The sequence below is a fragment of the Apteryx mantelli genome, chromosome 1 (genome assembly GCF_036417845.1).
Source record: "Apteryx mantelli isolate bAptMan1 chromosome 1, bAptMan1.hap1, whole genome shotgun sequence".
NCBI classification, from domain to species: domain Eukaryota; kingdom Metazoa; phylum Chordata; class Aves; order Apterygiformes; family Apterygidae; genus Apteryx; species Apteryx mantelli.
The window spans coordinates 99045160-99067097 of record NC_089978.1 but is presented as its reverse complement, the minus strand read 5'-3'; the positions used below and the strand labels follow the sequence as shown (position 1 = coordinate 99067097).

Sequence of the window (21938 nt, the reverse complement as noted above, 5' to 3'; positions counted from 1 at the left end):
TAGCAGATAAAATGTGTGGGGTGTGAAGGTTGAAGGCTGATGTTATGTATACTGGCTAATGTTTTGGCATACTTACGGGTGCTGGAAGCATGTGTGAGGCATGGAAGTGACATGTGAGGGCAGGAGAGGGACATACCCAGCTGGTGTGAAATGTGGGGCCATGTGTGGGGCTCACCAGTAGCCCAGCTGAGGGCAGTGGATGTGCTGTGTGGTGTTCAGGCGGAGGTGAGGGGCCTGGCATGTGGGTAAGGTGTGTGGAAGTGTCAATGTGTTCAATGTGTGTAATGTGGTGATGGTGTTAGCGGTACTGGGGGGGACCCGTGCTGAAGGAGGGTAGGTTAGTGAAACACCCTGGAGAGAGTAACTCTATACATGTCAGTGAGTAACTCCCTGCTGGTTTTGAAAAAAAACAATTCCATCCATGGAGACAGGGGACAGGCAGAGAAACACTTTGTGTACAGGTACAGCATGTACATGTGACTGTGAGAGCGGCGCAGTGAGCGAGGGTGGCACAGGGTCGCATACGGCTCCGCCACAGTGTGAGGGCTGCCCCACCTGTGCGGCAGGTCCAAGTGACAGCAGGTGTATTCACATCAGTGCCTGTCTTGCTCCCAGCAAGGAAGGGCAGGAGCTGGCGTGCGCCTGCAGCACAAGGAGAGACACGGCGTTCCGCTTTGAACAGGACCCCACAGGGATTTGGCACCCTGTTTGTCAGGCCCGGGGGGAGGGCGCACGCTGGTGCCAGGCCTGATGGCCGGGGCCGGAGCCGTGTCCGTTGGCAGGGGGGCCGGTGTCCGTTGGCGGGTGGGGCCATGGGGCTGACGGCTGGGGCAGGAGCGGTGTCCGTTGGCGGGGAGGGGGCGCATGGGGCTGCCCTGCCGGGGCAGGAGCGGTGCCCGTCGGCCGCGGGGAGGAGGGAGCAGCCGCGCGCGATGGGGCTGGGCTGTGCGCGGGCCGGTGCCCCAGGGTGGCTGTCACGGAGCGGCGCCCGCCGCGCCGCGGGGCTGCTGCCGAGACCGTGAGGGGGCCGGTCGCGGGCGCTGGGGGCGCGTGACAGCGCGTGCCCTGCGTGACCGGGGGGAGGCGGGGAGCCAGCAGGCCGCAACCCGGCCGGGCCCGCCGCGGCGGTACCTGCAGCGGCAGCCGCGGGAAGGCGGGGCGGCTGTTAACCGCCGCGGGTGAGCGCTGCGCGCACACACACACACCGCCACCTCCCCCCCTCCCCGCGGCGGCCCCTGGCCGCTCGCCCGCTGTCGGCACTGATGTAAGAAGCGGCTCTTAGGTGCCCGCGCCGATCGCCTGACTCCAGCGGGGCCCGCGAGGGGGCGCGCGCGCACGCTCCCGCCTCCCGCAGCACCTCCCTCGGCGCCGCGCGCTCCCCGCCTCCCGCCCGGGGTGACAGGAGGAGCGGGCGAGCGCGTGACGGCGCGCAACGCCCGCGCGCTTCCTCCTCCTCCTCCTCCTCCTCCTCTCCTCTTTCTCCTCCTGTTCCTGCTCTTGTCCCTCGCGCCGCGGAAGGGCGCCGCCGCCACCCTCGGCCCGGACGCGGGCGGGCGGCGCAGCGGCAGCCGCAGCCATGGAGCCGGAGCGCGAGTGCCGGGTGCTCTCCATCCAGAGCCATGTCGTCCGCGGCTACGTGGGCAACAAGGCGGCCACCTTCCCGCTGCAGGTGAGCCGGCGCCCCGCCTGCCCCGCCGGGCCCCGCGCCCGTCGCCTCGCCGCTCCTCCGCCGCGCGGCGGCCAGCGGCGCCGGGCAGGTGGCGTCGCGGCGCCTTGGGGGGCGGCGTCGTCCTGCCCGCTGGGGTAAGGGCAGCGGGTAGCCGAGGTCAGCCTGCCCCGGGCGCCCCCGCCGCCTGCCTGCTTATATAAGTGCCCGAGAGCCGGGGGGGTGGGGCGGCAGTGACTGTTGCGGGTCTCCGCGCGCCCCCGGCGAGCCGTGGCCCCCCCGGGGCGGCGGGAGCCGGGCCGAGCCCGCCGCTGCGCCTCCCGTCGGCTCCCCGCCGTCCGCCCCGGCCCGGCCCGGCCCGGCCCGGCCCGCGGCTCCCGCTGCGGCCGGAGCGGCGGCAGCGCCCCGGTGCTGAAAGCGCGATTTCTGCCGTACAGGCGCTTGAGGCTTTGGTGCAGCGGGTAGATTTAAAAAAAAAAAAAGGCCGGTTCGCATTGCCGGTTTGCTTGGCTTCGTAATGCGGCGTTTTACGCCTCGGGGGCACTTGTGGCTGTCACTACATCGAACGTGCCTTAAGGGATGTGTTTCAGCATCGCCCGAGCGCTCCTAGCTGAGGACGGCACCTTTTGAGGCCACTGCTTTTCATGGGCTCTCGGCTTCCACAGCTTGGTTCCTGGTGTCCCTCAGCAGGACTGGGAACTGAATTTGATGGACCTGTGACCTGACCTAGTAGGATGCAAAGCCTCTCTGGTCCTCGTGTGTGGTGGAGCTCAGTAACCCCTCCCTGGGTTTAGGGAAACTGCAGAGCAGAAGAGCCACAGGGTGACTGCAAAAAGTTGAGCCACAGAAACTGGCTTGCATGTCCTGGGGCTTGGGGATATCATTGGATCTTGGCCTTTATGGCTGTCATGTGCTGACTTGAGAGTTGCTTGCTGAGGTCTAGCTGACTGTGGGAAAACTCCGGTGTGCTTTGGGACAAGCTTTTGTATGTCTCGTTTTTGTCTCTTGTGAAATGCCTTTATGATAAAGGGGTTAATTTGGGGCCTAACCATAAAGAGGTCTTTGCTTCTTGACACAAGTGTGGCTGTACTAGCTTTGCCATCTAAGAATTTCATTGCCAGAACAGTGTGTTGTCATATTTGTTTTCTTGGTACGTGTTTAACAATGGTGTAATATCACTTGACTAGACACCAGAGATGGTATAGTCTGATAAATGGTATATTTGAGAACAGACCTGCAACAAGCTACAAAGCACAACCCATTATCGTCATCATCCAATTATGACGTAACCAGGTCTCTTCAAAATTAGTATACAGTCAAGGGTGATGTACATATGAAATTATGTATTGTAAAAAAATCTATGAATGTAGAAATGCATGTATGAAAGACTGTCGTGATCTATACACCAACTGTTCTTCCTTTCCAGGTGATATAAGCTTGCCTTTCAGCCTTTCATACTTATGCTACCCTAATGGAATGATATCTAAATATGTGCTTCTCCCCCTTCAAGCTATTTTTGTGATAGCAGAAAGGCACACAGTAGCCCTTATTCCAGAAATCTCCAGTCTCTTAAACTGATGTCTTTGTTTTAATTCTGGGTTAAAGGTTCTCTTTACTGTTTTGAAACTCAATCCTCCTGTGGCATATGATGCTGTATAGGACTTGGTGAATTAATCCTATAAAGTGTTTTTAGTTCCTTGACTATGACATTATAAAATGCTACTATTCTGAAGAAGTGCCTATTGGTGTAGTGGCTGTGTTCTGTTTTGGAAGCTGTAAAACTTACACTGTGTAAGATTACTCAGTGAACAGTATAACAATAAGTCTCTGGCATGGGGAAGAACTGAACTACTGTCACTACAGGTGATTTTTATATAGACAACTCTTAATGAAATTGTGCTGGTTGGAAAGTTATTTAAACTGATTCTGGTGGAACATCAAAAGTAACAAGCTGCTATCAAGTGAAGTTTTCCCCCTTTTTATTTTTTATTTTTTTTAACTAAGTGTCACGCTATGAAGGTTCGATAGTAACAACTGAGACAGTAATGTAATAAAAAAGTATGCTTCTTTCCTCACACAAGCTCTCGGATTAGTAACATTCATTAAAATAATGTGATTACTAATTTAGAAAGGATAATCCAAAACTGCGCTATTAATTGGAAGCACTGCTTACCCCTACTTGAAAGCTTTCTTGTTCACTCTCTTAGTGAGAGGACTCTCAACCTCGAGCAGTTACCTTAACCCAGCATCCCAGGAAAAGGGGAGGGGGGGAATACTCACGGTCCAGCCGGAGAGGATGGTCAGGTCACGTTCCCATCCCTGCTCAAACTCTCTTAGCTTCCAAGTTTCTTTTTATACGGCTGGGGCTCTGGGCATAAACTGCTTTTGCTGACCTCTGCGAGTCGCGCAGTCACAGGACTGTTTCTTCTTTTTCTGCTTGGAAAGTCTGTGCTAGCGAGGGAAGACCGCAATGCTTCTGTATTGCTTCCTCCCTCCCTGAAGTCCATACAGTTTCTATCCCACGGCCTTGCATGTATCGGTTAGCAAACTTCTTCAGTCCTGTTAACTCTTCACTCGCTCATCACTAAGGAAAGGAATTATAAACCTAAGTCTCTTAATTTAATTTTTTGTATAACAAGGAAACCTGGTGCCAGTCTAGAGGATGGGTGCAAATCCTCTGTTTATGTCATTTCTCACTCTCTTTTGTACTTTGGTCTTCTAAGCCAAAGACAGTGAAATGAGGCTTCCTTCTCAGCTCATCAGTCCTAAATTTGCCAGGCAAGATATCTGTAGATACGGGGATGTGTGTGAGGGGGGAGGTGTTGTCTGATGGGCTGAAATCATGACAGAACAATTCAGAAGTCTAAGTTTGGGCAGCAATATTCAAATGAAAAACAGACTTAGTTTCACCTGGATTTTACAGATGTTATGGAAAATCAGGCTCGCCGGCCTCCATAACAGGGTCCGACCCTAGGTTCCTGCTGAGGCAGAAGTTCGAAGTCAGATTGAAGAAAAATAAAATTTAATGACATACGTGTGGTAATTACAGCTCGAGCTGGGTGCCTCCGAAGAGGGACCCCGAACAAAGAAATCCCTGGGCAATTATACCCTTACAATCTAAATTCCCCACCCCTTAAGCGATAGTTTGGACCAATAGTAATAGTTAGGTCTCGGTTCTTCCCCTTCTTCCTTGGGCCCCTTTATTGTCTCTAGGCAGGCCGCTGCTTATCTTCAAGGTTGGCTACTCCTGCTGTCCGTGTAACTTCTTTATCCCTCCAGCTTGAACCGGCTCTGGGGCCCCCTTTTACTTATCTAAGTAAAAGTTCACAGCAAGTTCACAGCCTGAGGCCTAAGGCTTCAGCAAATTTAGCTACTAATGCTAAGCAAGTTATGCTAAGCAATTAATTCTAGACAGCTTCAGTTCAATATTCTCTAACAGTCCTCCCTTTGTTTTTATTAAGCATCCCTGCTAATATGTTAAGCAGAGTTCTCGAAGCCTTTCGAGGCGTACTATCACTCTCCATAATCTTATATACAATATGGTTGTAAGCAATAGGCATAACATGGTCAAACTTAACATAACTATTACTGGGTGCAACACGTGATTATAGATCCCTGTTGCAGTTGGTGACCATCCCAGAAGAGTCTCCCACCAATGATATTCTCCATTCTTCTTCACTCTTTCCAAGATATGGAGTATCTCTTCTGCATCATGATGAACAGTGATTAGAGTTTTTTGTCCATTATTTCGGATGCGTTTTAACAGTTGACACAGGTCATCATGTTGTAGTAGTTTCTGTACCAATGTAAGGTTCATTCCGATGGGGGTAGGTAATAAATCTTGACTTAAGGTATAATTAGATTGTATTAATTGATGAGACACAACAGGAGCTGAATAATTAAAGTCACAGCCCATAACTTTAGAAAAATTACAAACACAAATATTTGAATGATTACTTGTGTCTACAGTAATGTTATCTATGAATATAAGATTACAGAGAGTTCTCATACAGACACATCCTTTTCCAATATATACAAGTACAGTTTCAGGGGTTTCATCAGGATGTATTTCAAAATGACAAACATTTTGTTCAGTATCAAGACAAATGTCTTGAGCTTTGACAGTGTTTATCTCACAAATAAATATATATATAATTTTAAGATTTTCAAACCTTTTTTGCATACCTAGAACATACTGGGTTAGCTGTTCATCTCCATCCAACAGGCTGGTCTTAGCTGGGATATAAGTTCCTGTAGCCAATTGATGCCCAAATAAGACTTCTGCTGGGGATAATCCTACCTGTTGTATAGGGGTTGTTCTAATTTCCCACAGCACTAAGTTTAAGGCATTAGGCCATTTGAGACTTGCCTGTGTACATACCCATGCTAACTTGTTTTTAATAGTTCTGTTCATTCTCTCAGTTTGTCCTCAAGACTGGGGATGATAAGGTGTGTACAATTCTCTATGAATTCCTAGCATTTGATATAATTTCCCTAAAACTCCTGCTGAAAAGTGCGAACCCCTACCTGAATCTACAGTTTCTGGGACTCCAGACCTAGGGACAATTTCCTTTAACAAGGCTTTAATCACTGCAGCCGTATCTGCTTTGCAGGTAGGAAAGGCTTCCACCCATCTGCTTAGTTGATCAACTGTCACAAGAAGATGTTTAAATCCTTCTGCTGCTGGCATGTCAGCATAGTCAATTTGTAGACACTGGAATGGAAAATAAGCCCGTGGGAGGCCTCTTCCATTAATCTTAGGATAAGTATCGTTAAATTTTTGGCAAGTTGGGCAGGTTGTTGTTATGCATTTTGCAACCACATGCACTCAGGAGCTGCCCAGGTTTGTAGAGTACATGAGGCGACAGTCAATGCTCCTCCATGTCCACGATCATGATATCACCTATCTGTAGAAAGTAAATACCTTAAGGAAAGGATGGGCTTACCCCTGATAGTCCAAATTCCTTTTTCGTCTTGAACCACTTCACGCTTTTTCCAATTCTCTTTCTTCTTCTGTGGCATATACACAGTCATTGGGTGACCCAAAACTTCAGGTCGTGCTTTTCTAATAAGGGCTGCTGTAGCTACTATGCTCTGATGCATCCTGGAGTGCCTTTGATTACCGCATCTAGTTGGGTGAAGTAATAGGCCACTGGCCTACGGTGAGGACCTAGTTTTTGACTGAATACTCCACTTGCTACTCCGTCGTTCATGAACAAATAATTCAAATGGCTTACTCTAATCTGGTAGTGCTAGAGCCGGGGCTGAGACCAACACCCTTTTTACAGATGTAAAAGCTTTCTCTTTTTCTGGAGTCCAGGTCAAAGGCTCTGTCTCCTCCGTTTTTGTTGCCTGGACCAATGGTTTGGTAAGCTCTCCCAACCCAGGAATCCATGGCTGACAAAATCCTACAGCTCCTAAAAATCCCCTAAATTGCTTTTTTGTTAAGGACGGGGTATATTGAGAATTGTCTTTACCCGTTCTGGATCAATTAATCTGTGTCCCTCCTTCAAGATAAACCCCAAATATTTTACCTCTTGTTGACACAGCTGGAGCTTGGACGGAGATGCTCGATGTCCTTTCTCAGCAAGAGCGTTACATAGAGAAATAGTGTCTTTCAAACATGTCTCGTAATCTTTACTTGCTAATAACAAATCATCCACATACTGTATTAATACTGAATGTCCTGGAAGTTTGATATCTGCCAGATCATTTTTAAGTATGCGTGAAAAAAATAGTCGGAGACCCAGTAAATCCCTGTAGTAGCCTAGTCCGAGTCAATTGTTGTCCCTTCCAAGTGAAGGCAAAAAGATCTTGGCTGTCCTCAGCTACTGGTATACTAAAAAAGGCTGCTGTTAAATCAATCACGGTAAAATAAGTTGCCCAGTGGAGCATCTGTGGTAATATAGTTGATGGGTCAGGAACTACTGGATGCGGAGCGATTACATTTTGGTTTACAACTCTTAGGTCTTGTACAAACCGATACTCCGGATCGCCATTTAGAATCCTGCCTATTCTTTTTAACTGGCAGAATCGGGGTGTTGTATGGGGATTCACAAACTCTAAGGATACCCAGTTTTAGATAGTGATCAATTTGCTTTTGGATACTTTTCTCTGCTTCCTTTGGGATAGGGTATTGTTTAACCGCGGGAGGTAATCCTCCCCTTGTTTTGATTGAGACTGGACTAGCTGATTTCAATAGTCCAACATCAATCCCTGAAGAGCTCCATAACTTTCCAGGAACTGATTCTAAACCTGTCGGAATTTGCAGATTAGTTGACTCTGGTTCTGGTGTCTCAGCCAGAACACATGAGCCCATTATTATTAATTTCATCCCTTCCGGCTGTAAGCAGATCTGGGTATCCAGGGCTTGTAAGAGATCCCTCCCTAAAAGGCAAAAGGGTGAATCCATGGAAATTATGAAACGTCCCCACACTCCTTTTCCTCCAATAGGGAGCAACAAGGGCTTAGTCAACGTTCGTTCGCCTTTTCCCATTACTCCCTGTATTGTTATTTTATCTGATGACTTACATCCTTTAGGCTCAAAATTCAGAAGAGAAAGGGTAGCTCCAGTATCCACTAAGAAGGGAATTTCTTGACCTGCTATATTTGCCATTACCTGCCCCCTGAAATCCAAATCTATATCCCATAAATTTACCCCAATTCCCACGGTGTTTTCTGGGTCTCCCATCTCCTGTCATTGTGGACTGGCTGGGAATTGCCTGGTGTCATTCCCAGTACTCGGCTGTCCCATGCCATCCCTTCTATTCCTAGGCATGCGGGGTCTCACTGGGCATTCCTGCTGCCAGTGCCCTTGTTCACCACAATAATGGCAATAATCATTAACTCTTAAGCGTACAATACGTTCGCTTTGGTTCCGCTTGTCTCCTCTGACCCTTGCTCGTCCCCTTCCTCTAGTTTCTTTAAACTCGTCTCTTAACACAGCCGCTAACACACTCACTTCCTTTCTTCTGTCGTCTCTTTTCTTTCACCTTCTCTTCATCTCGACCGTTATATACAAATGTGGCTAAGCGTACTATTTCATCCATAGACTTCCCTGGCCAGTCAGGAACATGTTTAGAAAAATACTTTTTAATGTCAGAGGCCATTTGATCCACAAATGTGGAAACTATCAGAGGCCTCTTAGCCTCGGCTTCTGGGTCTATCCCCCCTCCAAACATTCTGATTTGTTTAAATAGTCTGGAGAGGAAAGCTGAGGGCTGTTCCTCAGGTTGTTGCTGACACTCCCTTATTTTAGACCAATTCGCGGTCTTTTGTCCTGCTAACCGTATAGCTTCTTCTAAGCCTTGTCTGGCTAATTGCAACTGCCTGTAATCTGCCTCTACATTATAATTCCACCCGGGGTCCACAATTGGCCAGGCTGTTCGGGCAGCCACAACACCCCCCTCTCCTGCCCAAGGATGGTTTACATCCAGAATTGAGTGTTTTTCATCTGGAGTGAACAAGGCTTCAAGGAGCATTTGTACATCCCCCCATGTAGGATCATACGCCCGCAGTATTCCTCTTACAATTTGTAACACTTTCTCTGGATCTTCCCTAAGCCTGGGAGTTTGTTGACCCCATACAACCAAATCTTGGGGCCCCCAGGGTCGGTAAATTCGCGTTGTAGCTACCCAAGGTGCCCCGTCCGGACCTGGCGGGGGCACTCCTGGCACAGGAACGACATGCAAAGGGGCTTGAAAGGCAGAGGGGGAAGGCAAGGTGGGGTATAGAGAAGTTGAAGCAGAGGATGGTGCATAGGGTGGAGCAGTTTCCACAAGCGTTTTAGCAGCTGCACTACTTTCAATACTCTGAGAAAATTTTTCTTTGCCCAACTGTCCCATACACACCAATAATCCATTTGTCCGGGGAACCTATCCTGCAAATGGTGACGCAGGAAAGTTAACTCCTGATGACCAAAGGTTCCCTGTGGCGGCCATCGTTCTGCCGGGTTACCATCCTTTGTCAGGAACAGCCAATCCTCCTGACATAATTGGATCAATCCCCCCCCCTTTTTTCCTTTTTTTTTTTTTTTTTTTTTTCCTCTTAGGTTCTTGGTACCATCAACCTTACTCTATTTTTGCAGAATTTCGGTTAAGGGCGTCCCCTTTTCTATGCCGAACTTATTTCCCATATTGAGTTCCTGAAAAGTGCGTCTTATGCTGATCAGGCAGCACACTTCCTTATAATATACCTTTTTTTTTTTTTTTTTTTTTTTTCCTCTCAGCAACACCAGAATTTAAATTTTCATTACCCCCTGCAGCCAGCATGATTACACTCTTTCTCTCTCTCACTCTCTCTCTCTGGGAACCGCACTCACACCACCCGAGTCTTTGACTGCTAGGACTCCCGTCCCTTCGCAGTGGGCGGCTCTGTCAGCCGACGGGTGCCCCTTTCGGTTCCCAGGTCATACGCACTCACACCAGTCACGGTACCGGTATCCACACTCACACTAGTCACAGTAACTCTAAGTTAGTCTTGCAGTGCACCTTACGCTGATCAGGCTGCGCACTCCCCCCCTTCCGGCCGGAGTGAGACGGGACTCGAACCCTCTCAAAACCTGGGCGTGGGACTCGAACCCACCCCAAAACCCGGGAGTGGGACTCGAACCCACCCCAAAACCTGGGCGTGGGACTCGAACCCACCCCAAAACCTGGGCGTGGGACTCGAACCCACCCCAATCCTGGGCGTGGGACTCGAACCCACCCCAAAACCTGGGCGTGGGACTCGAACCCACCCCAAAACCTGGGCGTGGGACTCGAACCCACCCCAAAACCCGGGAGTGGGACTCGAACCCACTCCAAACCTGGGCGTGGGACTCGAACCCACCCCAAAACCCGGGAGTGGGACTCGAACCCACCCCAAAACCTGGGCGTGGGACTTGAACCCACCCCAAAACCTGGTACGCCTTACGGTGATCAGCCCGCGTACACCTTACAGTGCACTTTGTTACCAAACCAGAATTTAGAATTTAGGCAGGAATTTAAGACTCACCCTCTCGGTGCCTCCCGTTGCCAAAGATCCCAGGTGAACTCACCCGATGGCGCCAGATGATCGTTTGGAGACGAGAGGCCCCGACGGTGGTCACCTAGGGTCCCACCAGAGTCGCCAAACTGTTATGGAAAATCAGGCTCGCCGGCCTCCATAACAGGGTCCGACCCCAGGTTCCTGCTGAGGCAGAAGTTCGAAGTCAGATTGAAGAAAAATAAAATTTAATGACATACGTGTGGTAATTACAGCTCGAGCTGGGTGCCTCCGAAGAGGGACCCCGAACAAAGAAATCCCTGGGCAATTATACCCTTACAATCTAAATTCCCCACCCCTTAAGCGATAGTTTGGACCAATAGTAATAGTTAGGTCTCGGTTCTTCCCCTTCTTCCTTGGGCCCCTTCATTGTCTCTAGGCAGGCCGCTGCTTATCTTCAAGGTTGGCTACTCCTGCTGTCCGTGTAACTTCTTTATCCCTCCAGCTTGAACCGGCTCTGGGGCCCCCTTTTACTTATCTAAGTAAAAGTTCACAGCAAGTTCACAGCCTGAGGCCTAAGGCTTCAGCAAATTTAGCTACTAATGCTAAGCAAGTTATGCTAAGCAATTAATTCTAGACAGCTTCAGTTCAATATTCTCTAACACAGACTTCTGTGAAAAGGGCAGTTGTGTTTGAATGGTTTGATCTTTGATGGAAGTCTATGAAATTATTATCTATTAAAAATAGCCATTTTAGGAATGTACACAACAGAGAAGAATTCTTTAGTGTCTTTTCTTAACCAGTTGTTTTTGCCTTGTCAGACTTCCATTACACTTCCATTACACTAAAATTAAACTATTTAAGAAGGTTTGTTGAAAGACTTTTTCTGTGAAGTATGCAGTATGCATTTTGATATAGCAAACGTACTAGTATATAGAGCATATATTATGGCAATTGTATCTCTAGACTTTATGATAATGGAAGTAATATCGCTGGATGAGGAATGCTAGAACTCTTTTCACCATTTCAGGGCTAAAATACATTTGTTTATGTACTTTGAGATTCTAAATTAACTAATGGGCCTTAGAAGAAGTCTTCCTGACATTTTTCTACCTGGAAAATCACCTGTCCTCAACTGTGCTTTGAATTCTTTTTGTCACAAATTTAAATATTTTTTTGCTTCACAGTGTTACTGCCTCTTTAAATGTTGTTCTCAAGGTTTTTCTGAATGGTTTCTAAAATGGTCATAAGTAATTTCATAATCATGCCACTTGAGCAACTCCTGGTATCAGGAAATGGTTTAGGATTGCCCAGCATTTAAGTGGGGAAGAGTGACTGGATGTACATTAACTTAGGGAATTGCTACTGTCTGTCACAGAAATGGCTTTAAAGGGCCAAAGGATGTTTGCCCTACTTGACTAAGAGTTGCCGTAGTTTTCATGATATAAAATAAAAATGCATGTTTTTACCATGCCATTCACCATTTCTTTTATCATGCGTTCTCTTCCCTTGAGGGATCTCTTATCATTAATTTTCAGTATCATTTTTACCTAGCTTGCTTACCTGATCTTCTGCTGAATGATAGGTAGGTGAGGCAGAATGTGGCAATAAAGCAAAGGGTGTGGTACTGGCAAATAGAGGGCTATAGTCCTCCTCAAACCACAGCGTGAATACACAAGGGTGAGTTTTCTCATTTCCCATCTTCTGAGATACTTAATCCTGACTATCAGGAAAATTTCAGTAGATAGATAGTTGTATTTAAGATTCATATACTCTGCCCATCATAATACCAACTATTCTGAAAGCATATTTCAGTCTGTCTGTATGTTCAATCTTTTTGGTCTCAATGACTTTTCAAAAAAAGAGTTTTTGGAAATGCAGGGAGGGGACAGGAGAAAGTCCCAGCCAATTTCACTGTGGCATTGGGCATTAACATTTGGTTGCCATCGGACTAGGTTATACTCCTGTCTGCAAGCTAGACTATTGATTTTTGTTTATGTGTAAGTAAAAATGAGGGCCAAAGAGTTTTATGCTTCACTTTCTTACCTTGTGTTTGATAATGCTGATGGAATATGGTTACTTCTGCCCTCACATTCACAGAATTTGAGAAAATTTTGTTTCTATTTCAAATATTTGGTTGTGAAGTTCCTTTTTACATCTGCTTATATTAAGAATGGAGCTAAAACCATGGACAAACACCATTTATTATTTGTATCTGTATAATGAAATTGTCTGTTCTGAATTGTGGGACACTACTATAAAAGCTTCTATAATACAGCAATTTTGAAATCTCTTCAGTGATTTTTTTTTTTCCTGCTGACTGGAAAGAGCTATCTGCTCAGACATTAGTAAAGACAAGTGATTCTCATTCTTCTTGGACTAGATGTCTTCAGTGATTATCTTTCACAGAAAAAAGCAGTGGGTCTGCATTTTTAGTTCTTTCTTAATTGTAAAAGAGATGTGAAAGCAACTTCTGACCAGCACAGGTGGGAATTTCTGTGGTGTTTAAGGATAGCCTTAAACTACATTGTTCAGTCACAGGTATAAATTTCTTTCGTATGTTGAGACCAAAACCATCATAAACCTATTTCTAATGATTATCTGTTGCCCTTAGCAAAATAGTTTCAGGCTGTTTTTTTTTTTCCTTTTTCAAACAGTGTAGTTAAATGTATTAAGTACTCTACAGACACAGAGAACGGCAGTCTTTCAAGGTGACAGTTTGTTCTGTCTTTCAAAAGACTACCTCTGTTGCGTTGATTATATGAGTCAGAGAAAGGAAGAATCAATCAAAAGTCTTTATAGAATAAGACTAAGAAATGTACCTGTTGCTCACCCTTAGTTTCATTGTAGATGAAAGGCTGGAAAAAAAACTAGCCTTTAAACAAAAAATAAATGCAAAGTTAAAAGAATGCATTTTCTGTTTTTAGTATCCAAAGATTGTCCTAAATTACACATCTAAAACAGGAATTGTGTAGATTCATGCTTCAAATGAAGCTTGCAGAAACATTACTCCTTGCCTCTGTTTTTGTTCTTGTATGCAAGGTGAAGAAGTGACAGATGAGTTAAAAAAAAAAACAAAAAACAAAAAACAGCCTTCTGGGAAGGTTCATTTGTGATTATGTAAACAGCAATTTCTTGTAATGTCAATGACAGTATATTTAGTTGTGAAAGTCTAGTGAATGCCATATGCAGGTGAGGCCCTGAAAGAAACTTGTAACCCGGAAGGTCCTAACAAGGTTGTTCCATCAAGCAGTCTTGATTTCTGTGAAAAGGCTTTGACTGATCTTTCCAAAAGTTCTTGTCCAGATCAACTCACTTACAAACAGAGGATGACTTTGGCCCTCTGGAAGCCTTTATGTACTGTGCAAATTTTGAAGAACTTCTGAGGAGATTGTAGGAGATGGGCATTTGACCAGTATGTTAACCTGGATGGAAAATAGGGAAGGACAAGACTGAGAGAGGGCAAGAGGACAAGAACTGCAGTGGAAATCTTGAAAAAAGAGGGGATGGGATGGGGTGGGGTGGGAAGGAGGGGGAAAAAAAAAGGAAAAAAAGACTCTTTCAGATCCTGCATTGCCAGAAGACAGCTCAGATGACTGAAGCAAAGTACTGGGAAAAGTAATGTGTTCTCAGTTTACTTAACGGAAATAGTTTACATTTTGTAACACTGTAAACTAAGAGAGTCTAAATTTCTTTGCAAACTTCATACAGAAATCATTTCCACTACTAATGCAAAATGATAAATTTGAAAAATTAGAGATATTCTAACCTGCCTAAAAGAATTGCAACTGGAGTTACTGAAGTACTATGGAATCTAAATGATAGTATTGAGTGGAGTATCTAATACCTGTTGGCTATTAAACAGAGAGCAGGGCAGACTGAGTGATCATCGTCTGAGGTCGAATCTAAGTGTTCGGTAGTAGTATTCATGATTGCTCATACAAATAATTTAATTGTGATAACTTATTAATTAAGATTTTTTTTCCCCAAGATTCTCTAAAAACTAAAATGACATACTTTGAAAGGACAAAACCTTTTTATGTTGTCAGCATAATATAAGTCATTAATCACTTCCCATTTGTTTGACCAAAGAGATTAAGCACAGAACATGTCAGTCATGAAAATACAGAACTGCTGAGGCATGTTTCCACAGGTTGATTATATATTGCATTTAAAAGTTATTTTGCAGTGTGTGTATGGGGCCAGTTGACCTGTTGTCATTTTAAACTTTTGAAAAAGGAGATGATAAATGCTTCCAGTGATTGATTATTCTTTTGTTAGAATTACTAACTTTTTCGTGCTACATTGTGAAAATTGGAACTATCCCGTTGCATTTGCTGATATTTGACATAATATTTAGACTGCAGTCTGCGCTGCAATGAAGAACTGGTAGCTTCTTTTTGGACATAACCTGTTAATCTAAGAACATAGCAAAGCAGAAAGATGAAAGAGGATCTCATTTGATTTGTACAGAACATGCAAGTATTTGGCTCCACAATTTGATTTTGGCAAAGAGCACTGCCTTACCCTGATTCACCCACTTTCTTTGGGGAAAAAAATTGAGTTTTCAAGAAGTTGCAAGTCTTACTAAAAGATTGCATAAAGGTGGACCAGCATTGTTTGTATGGAGACTATCATGTGCTCAGAGACTCAGTAGAAGGTGTCTGCTTACTTAAAGCATTATTATTATTTTTTTAATTAGGAAATGGCCTTATATTCTATCTCTCTTTAAATCTTGGTTTTTTGATTGTTTCATTTGTTGCAGTTATGATGTCTATTTCTACTCCAAATGAAACATTTGAGAGAGTATTTTCCCTGTAAATAGGCAAGGACAGAAAACAGTCAATATTTATAAGATTTCTGCAAAGGCTGACCTTGAAGTTAAAGTTCATTTCATTTGTAGAATAATTAAAATGTACTGGAATGTATTAAAATTAGAAATACAGTAATTTTAAATAATAAATGAATCTAGAATTGTATGAAGATGATAAAAATGTACACTTGAGAAAAACAGATGATATACAAAGCTACTGATGCTTCTCTAAATATCTCTTTAAATGAAGTGTTTTCTCCTCTCATTTGTCCTATTTTCATCCAAAAATGATGGTCAACTTTTCTTGAAGAGCTTATTTAGTCATTTTGGATAAGGAATATAGCAGTATCCATGGCTGACTAAACACATGCCACGTGGGTATCTTAGACTTCCTTAGCTGAAAAGATGCAAGTGCAAATTACATTTCAGTTTCTTGTGTTATATGAACAACAGGCTTGAGTGGGTGAAGCAAGGTTAATGTAAGGAGCCTGGCATTCACGCTAGTACATAAAACGTCCATTCTTCTGAAATACCTCTGTGTGAGAGAGAGTGTGTGGCTGTACAGTAATCTACAAAGAAAAAAAGAAAATGATTGATGCGTATTAAAGTTGAAACATGCCAAGAAGTTCCGTGTTGACCGATAATACATGCCCCAACAGAAATCCGGCTGGTTCATCATCTTGCGGCTTGGCAACAACGGCTAACTTGTCATAGCAATAAAGCATTACTGAACTGAAATTTGGCTGAACTGGACTTCATTCAAGACATGTATTTGTTGATGCTAATTCATCTGTGACTCCTCCAAGCTTCAGTTCCCTTAACATCTGAAACAATTATGAATAGAGCAGGAGAGAGAACTGTGATACCAAAACCTATTATATACTTCATAAACAAAAAGACAACAACAACAACAAAAAAAAAAAAACCCTCACCTCCCCTTCTGTCATCCTTTGTAAATTTTAAGCATATCAACAAGTTTGGGCTGTCCTTACTAACAGTAGAAATCCATCCATGGTGATTTGACTTTGCTGTCTTGGGAATGCAAAGCACTTCTTGCCAGAGGAATGCACTGGAGAGAATTGGGGTTAGAGTGCATGCTGAAAAATGGTAGGGTTTCCTCTGTTGCAAAGCAAAAGCCATCAGGCCACTTCCTGATCTGTAGAGGCAGCTGTTCCAAAAGCAGAAGTAAATGATTTTTCTGAACAGTGGAACTTTTCCAGTCTGATCACAGTTGTTCCCATTTTCTCAATTATGGGGTCCAGTAATATTTTACTTTTCAGAAGAGGATGTGGGAACTATACAGACATCTCTAGCAAGGATGACACAGTTATTTATGCTATTAATAAGTTGAAGGGGTTGTCATGGCTGTCTTGAAGAATAGCATTCTGCAGTTCATAGGTCATCGTACTTGAAATTGCCAAAGAAATTAAGTGTTGTTCAGTTACATATTAACAATATCAAAGCAATGCAGCATTTTTTCTGCTCCTTACCTTGTCAGATTGTTTGCCAGTAAAGCCAGGTATTGTGCTTTGATATTGCCCTTAAAGGTTTTCTACTTGATCTGCCAGTTTCTGAACACTGACTCATTAGTTTTCTTCCTAAATCCTGTGTGTGTTCGTAGTTCCTATGCACAGTAATTCTGTTCCCCATCTTTTGGAAGGAGGGAAGAAAAAGAGAATAAGCTGTAACAGAGACAAATGTTGTCTAAATTCTCAAAATTTGCCATTTTTGCAAAATGATATGTCAGTTTATGGTGATATATTTAGTAAAGTTAGGCCTAAACCTAGTCAATTAAAAAAAAATTAAAATACCAATTTTCTAATTCTGTTATCTTTGTATACTTTACAGCATTTGTTGATGAATACTACCAGACAAGCTTAGGTTGAAGCAAAAGGTTTCTTCAGTCCATCCAGTTCTTTACTGTGGCTACTCTCACTTTTCTGGCAGAATACAGCCTCTGTCGCATAGGTGATAGGCACCATGTTGCCTGTGGAAAACATCAGGCATTGTCAGCAGCTAACAGAAGTAAAAAAATATAGTTAAAACCTCAGAAGTGAGGCTAGCAGGGATGTATTTCCTGCACTGTATTAATTCCTCAGTATTGCTGTTTATGGACCAGCACAAGCTATGACCTGTGTCATGGCTCATTCCCTTTGTAGTCCAGTACTGACAGTAGCTTTAAGTTTGAATGACCAGTGCATAGGGATGGTTGTTCCTGTTCTCATTGTAGTTAGTAGAAGTGACATTGGGCCTCTGCTCATTGATCCAATAACCGAATAAATGTACGGCAGCTTAGCAGTATTTATAATTGAGAGTTTTTTTTATTGTCACCTATCTTCTAGGGTAGAGTTTTATGATTTGCTGGCTTCAATAGTGAAGCCAGCTTGAGAAACTCTTGCCTTCCCAATGCCAGCTGCTTCTTCCACCTGCACTATTTTGCTGTCCACTTCAGTTGTTCAAGGAGAATCATTTTGTGAGGCTCTGAGAAGCTGTTCAGGTTATAAATAACTTGACAAAGAAGAAAAAAATGCCATGAGTCAGTTTTCTGATCAGGCTCACTGCACAGCCCCACATACATTTCTTTTGGCAGAACTGAAGCACTGGAGAAGGAACAAGGCCCAAGCTCCTATACCTTGCACTGACTCTGAATGAAACATTCTTCAAAGTACACATGTACCTAAGACATCTGCTTTCTGTGAAGGAATTGGTGCAGCATTTAACTGTTCCCCAGATGTTTCCCATTTTCCCCTCAGTGGCCTTGTGGGATATTTACATAACATGGTGGCTCTTTCAGGAAGTTTTTTTCTGTTACTTTTTTATGAGTGTGTGTTATCTTGCAGCTTAACATGTAAAGCTATGGTAGGAGAGTGGGATCCGTTCATAGTCTTTACCTAAGAGGGCTAAATAGATAAAACAAATCTCCTCTAGGTTTACTCCACCTTGGATGTGCATAACACACTTACCAGGCCTTCCTAATAGATGGACAGGTATAGAGCTAGCTGTGCAAAATCTGAGCAACAGGATTTAAAAAAATAGAAAACAGAGGAAGATAATGTGATTACACCCTTTTGTTCTCGCTCTCAAAAAATGAATTTCTGTCATCTGTTTTGAGGATGGGTTTTTTTCCCTCCTGTACAGTCTGATACACTATAATAGGCTGGAGATTAAATCCAGGCCTTGTCCAGCACTTGGACATACTGCTTTTATGTATGCCTGCCTCTCCTAGTCTGTGTTTCTAAACTTACTTGTGCATCATTGTGCGTGATTCCAGTTTACAAGAGTTTGTAGTGACAGATACTATGTATTTGTGAAATTACATTGAAGTGTAGAAGGAAGCAACATAAAGATGATGAATCTGAAAATTTGAAGTGAACCTGCAAATTTTCAGTGCTTCTTCAAAAGGATATGCAAACTGCCCCTTCTTCATCTGAAATCAGTATCAGAAGTCACAGTTACTTGATAGGGAACAGAGTCTCAGAATGGGGGAAAAATGTATTTTGTGGGCAGAAGGCAGTCAGATACCCAAAGCACCACCTTATTCTCCTTTTTTATGTTTGTCCTTTAGTGGAAAGAATGAAAGGGGAAACGGGCTGATATTTCCTTGTCTTTCTTTACCTTAACCCTTATAAATCAATGTCTTGCAGATTTACCACTTGATTCCACCCCAGATGAATAATATAACCTCCTGCCCAGAGGAGGATTAATAGAACAGCTACACTACAAATCTCCCAACTCTGTAGTCAGGTTGATCCTGAACTGAACTGGTGTAATGCATTGTGGGAAACTGATGGCTGTGTGCATCTTCCAGGCACAGGAAGTTTATTTGTTTAAATAATCTATGAAAAAATGTTGATGACGTGCAACAGGGACTTTGTTAGTGCTGAGCAAAGTGGCTTAGAAGGGAGGTTGATAGAGGCATGTATTTTATGTCTGCTTAGTATCTTGCATTGAATGATATTAGCAGTGCACTCCCATCTTAGTGTCAGGGTGTGAGGTAAAACTGAGTTGTCTGGTGGTATTTATTCTGAAGCATTACTGTGTCTCTGAGGTTCATTTGAAGGAACATCTTTGAAACAGTATTATCCTTCTTTTGAATTTGGCCTGTTTATGTTTCAGATGTGCACTTACGTTGTGAGTGTTTTCAGAAGAAAGCCAGGAATAAACTATTTGAGACCAAATTCACAGCAGTCTCAGGCTGTTCCAGTCTTTTCTCTTCAGACAGCCATTATGTTACAGCCAGATCTGCCCATCTGCGAATTCTCCGTATGTACCTGTTTTGCCAGAGCACTTTGATAAAAATCGCAGTCTGCTCTGGCAGAGGATAGCAGCATTTGTTTTCTACTCCGGTCTCTAGTATGTCCTCTATGGTGTCCAAAGCTGAAGTCACTTTGTAAATCCTGAAAGTTCATATGCCTTTGATAGATAGAGGAACATTTGGTTTCACAGCTATGGCCATATCAAGGAGTTAACTTTCTAGGAGGACTGAAGTTATTCACCTAAATTTGTTTCTGCATATTCTGCTACACATTTATATTTTGACTATATTTGATTATATTTGGTAGAATTGTGCTCATTAGCTCCACCTTACATTCATCCACCCTCCCTTTTTTTTTTCCTTCAAAATACTTACTGTTCTTTAAGATATTTGGGTACACACTTCAGTTGTAGTTGCTGGCAAGTATACAAGCTGTTTGTTACAGGGTAAAATGTCTTTGGCTAAGGATTAATTACCAACTAGTTTTCCATAGTATTGTGTTAAGCTTATGTTACATGGATTATTTCTGTTTATTCAGCTACCTAGAGTTCACAAGCCTTAACAGAGAAGCCCTAAACAACATCATGGGACCAAGTTGACTGCGTGTCTTGTTGATATTAACAGTACAACCTGTTAAGCTTTTCCTGATGTGGCAGTATTTATAGATGAGCTATGCTTTCTGTACTTGAACATGTCTGAGAGTTAAAGAAAACATTGTGGGTAAGTATTGTTTTTTTGCTTGCTTTCTTTTTAGAAAGTTGATAGGAGCAGACTTTAATTGCACTGAGAGGAAGAAAGAAAAATTTATTTTTTTGATTAAAACGCAGTATGAACATGACCCAGTATGAACCAACCCAATTGGTTGTGCTGCCTTGAGATTGATTTTTATATGAAAAATCATCTTTGATAGGTTTTATCTTGCCATCACAGAATCACAGAATAATTGAGGTAGGAAGGGACCTCTGGAGATTGTCTGGTCCAGCCCCACTGCTCAAAGCAGGGTCACCTAGAGCAGGTTGCTCAGGACCACATCTAGTTGGCTTTTGAGTATCCCCAATGATGGGGAATCCAGAACCTCTCCAGTGTTTTATCACCCTTACAGTATAAAAGTTTTTTCTTATGTTTAAATGGAATTTACTGTAATTCAATCTGTGCCAGTTGCCTTTTGTCCTTTCATTGGGCACCACTGAGAAAAGTCTGGCTCCATTTTCTTTACTCCCTTCCATCAGATATATACTGAAACAGTAAAATGTCTTGTACAGAATCTCCACAGTAAGAAAGAGAATCCATCTACCTGTATATCCTATCTTTTGAGGATATCCCAAAGCAGCTAAGCACAGTTCTAGCTTCCTAGGCTGAGTTTAACAGTAACACCACGAAAACAGAGGTTAGGGAAGGCACGGTGTTTCTTATGGAACTGGAAGATCCAGGGTTACCATTAATGACTATCCGTGCTTTTGATCTCTCTTCTTTGTCAGAACAGGATGGTGAAATAACTGGTGAAATAGCTTTTTTATTTTTTTTCCTCAAGGTCATGTGTACATTTTGTTATTGTCTGTTTTGTAATTGTCTGTTTCTAACCCCAAAGCTGGAAGTGGCCTGTTTGGTGCCTGACTCCACACTGATGAATTGCCAACAATACCTCATGCATCCCTATTTCTAAGCTAGTTTATGTGTTCTTTGACTTTTTTTCCTGGCACAGTCTTAATGAGTTTTCTGTGCAGCACCTTGTCAAACACCATACTAAAATGCATCTATATTATTACCTACAAAGCTGTCATTATCTACTTGGTGTGGTTTATTAAAAGCGCAGGAAGAGAAAAAGGGATAGGGATGGTCAATAGCAGTTTCAGTTCACTCCGTCAGCCCATGCCAGGCATTATGCCTGCTTCACTAGTTGCCAGGACATGCCTTTTCTTTTCACCAAGTTCCTTTTCCCAAACTGAATGTGTGTTCTAGTTTTCTACATCCAGTATAATGTATGATTTTTTGATTCAGTATTAGGTGGAAGGAGGTGCAGTTAAGTGAAGGAGCTGGCACACAGTTGGTGAGAGGTGCAAACAGCAACAGGAAAAATCCTTTTCCTTTCTCTCCCTCCAAATTCATTTGATTATAGAAAATTAGTTTTTTTAAATATGTTTCTGTTCTGAGTCCAAAAGATTATAATGGAGAAATGATGTTCACTGAAACAACAGTGGTGGCTGTCGCTGGAACTATGGTGATGGCTGTATGAGATGAAG

At 43.6% G+C, this 21938-nt stretch overlaps 1 protein-coding gene across 14 annotated transcripts in view; it reads left to right on the top strand.

Annotated features, from left to right (window-relative positions):
• Nucleotides 1–1425: 1425 nt before the first annotated feature.
• The window catches only part of PDXK (pyridoxal kinase), a 62278-nt gene continuing 41765 nt past the window's right edge, over nt 1426–21938 (top strand). For 7 of the 14 annotated variants that reach the window (XR_010884440.1, XR_010884439.1, XR_010884438.1 and 4 more), the window contains exon 1: nt 1429–1669. Coding sequence is in view for 4 of the 14 variants with exons in the window: in XM_067298154.1 (XP_067154255.1) it covers nt 1577–1669 (93 nt within the window). In the remaining 10 variants the exon portion in view is untranslated. Of the gene's footprint in view, nt 1670–21938 lie in introns of all 14 variants that reach the window. The other 7 variants (XR_010884446.1, XR_010884445.1, XR_010884443.1 and 4 more) reach the window with 3 other exon arrangements.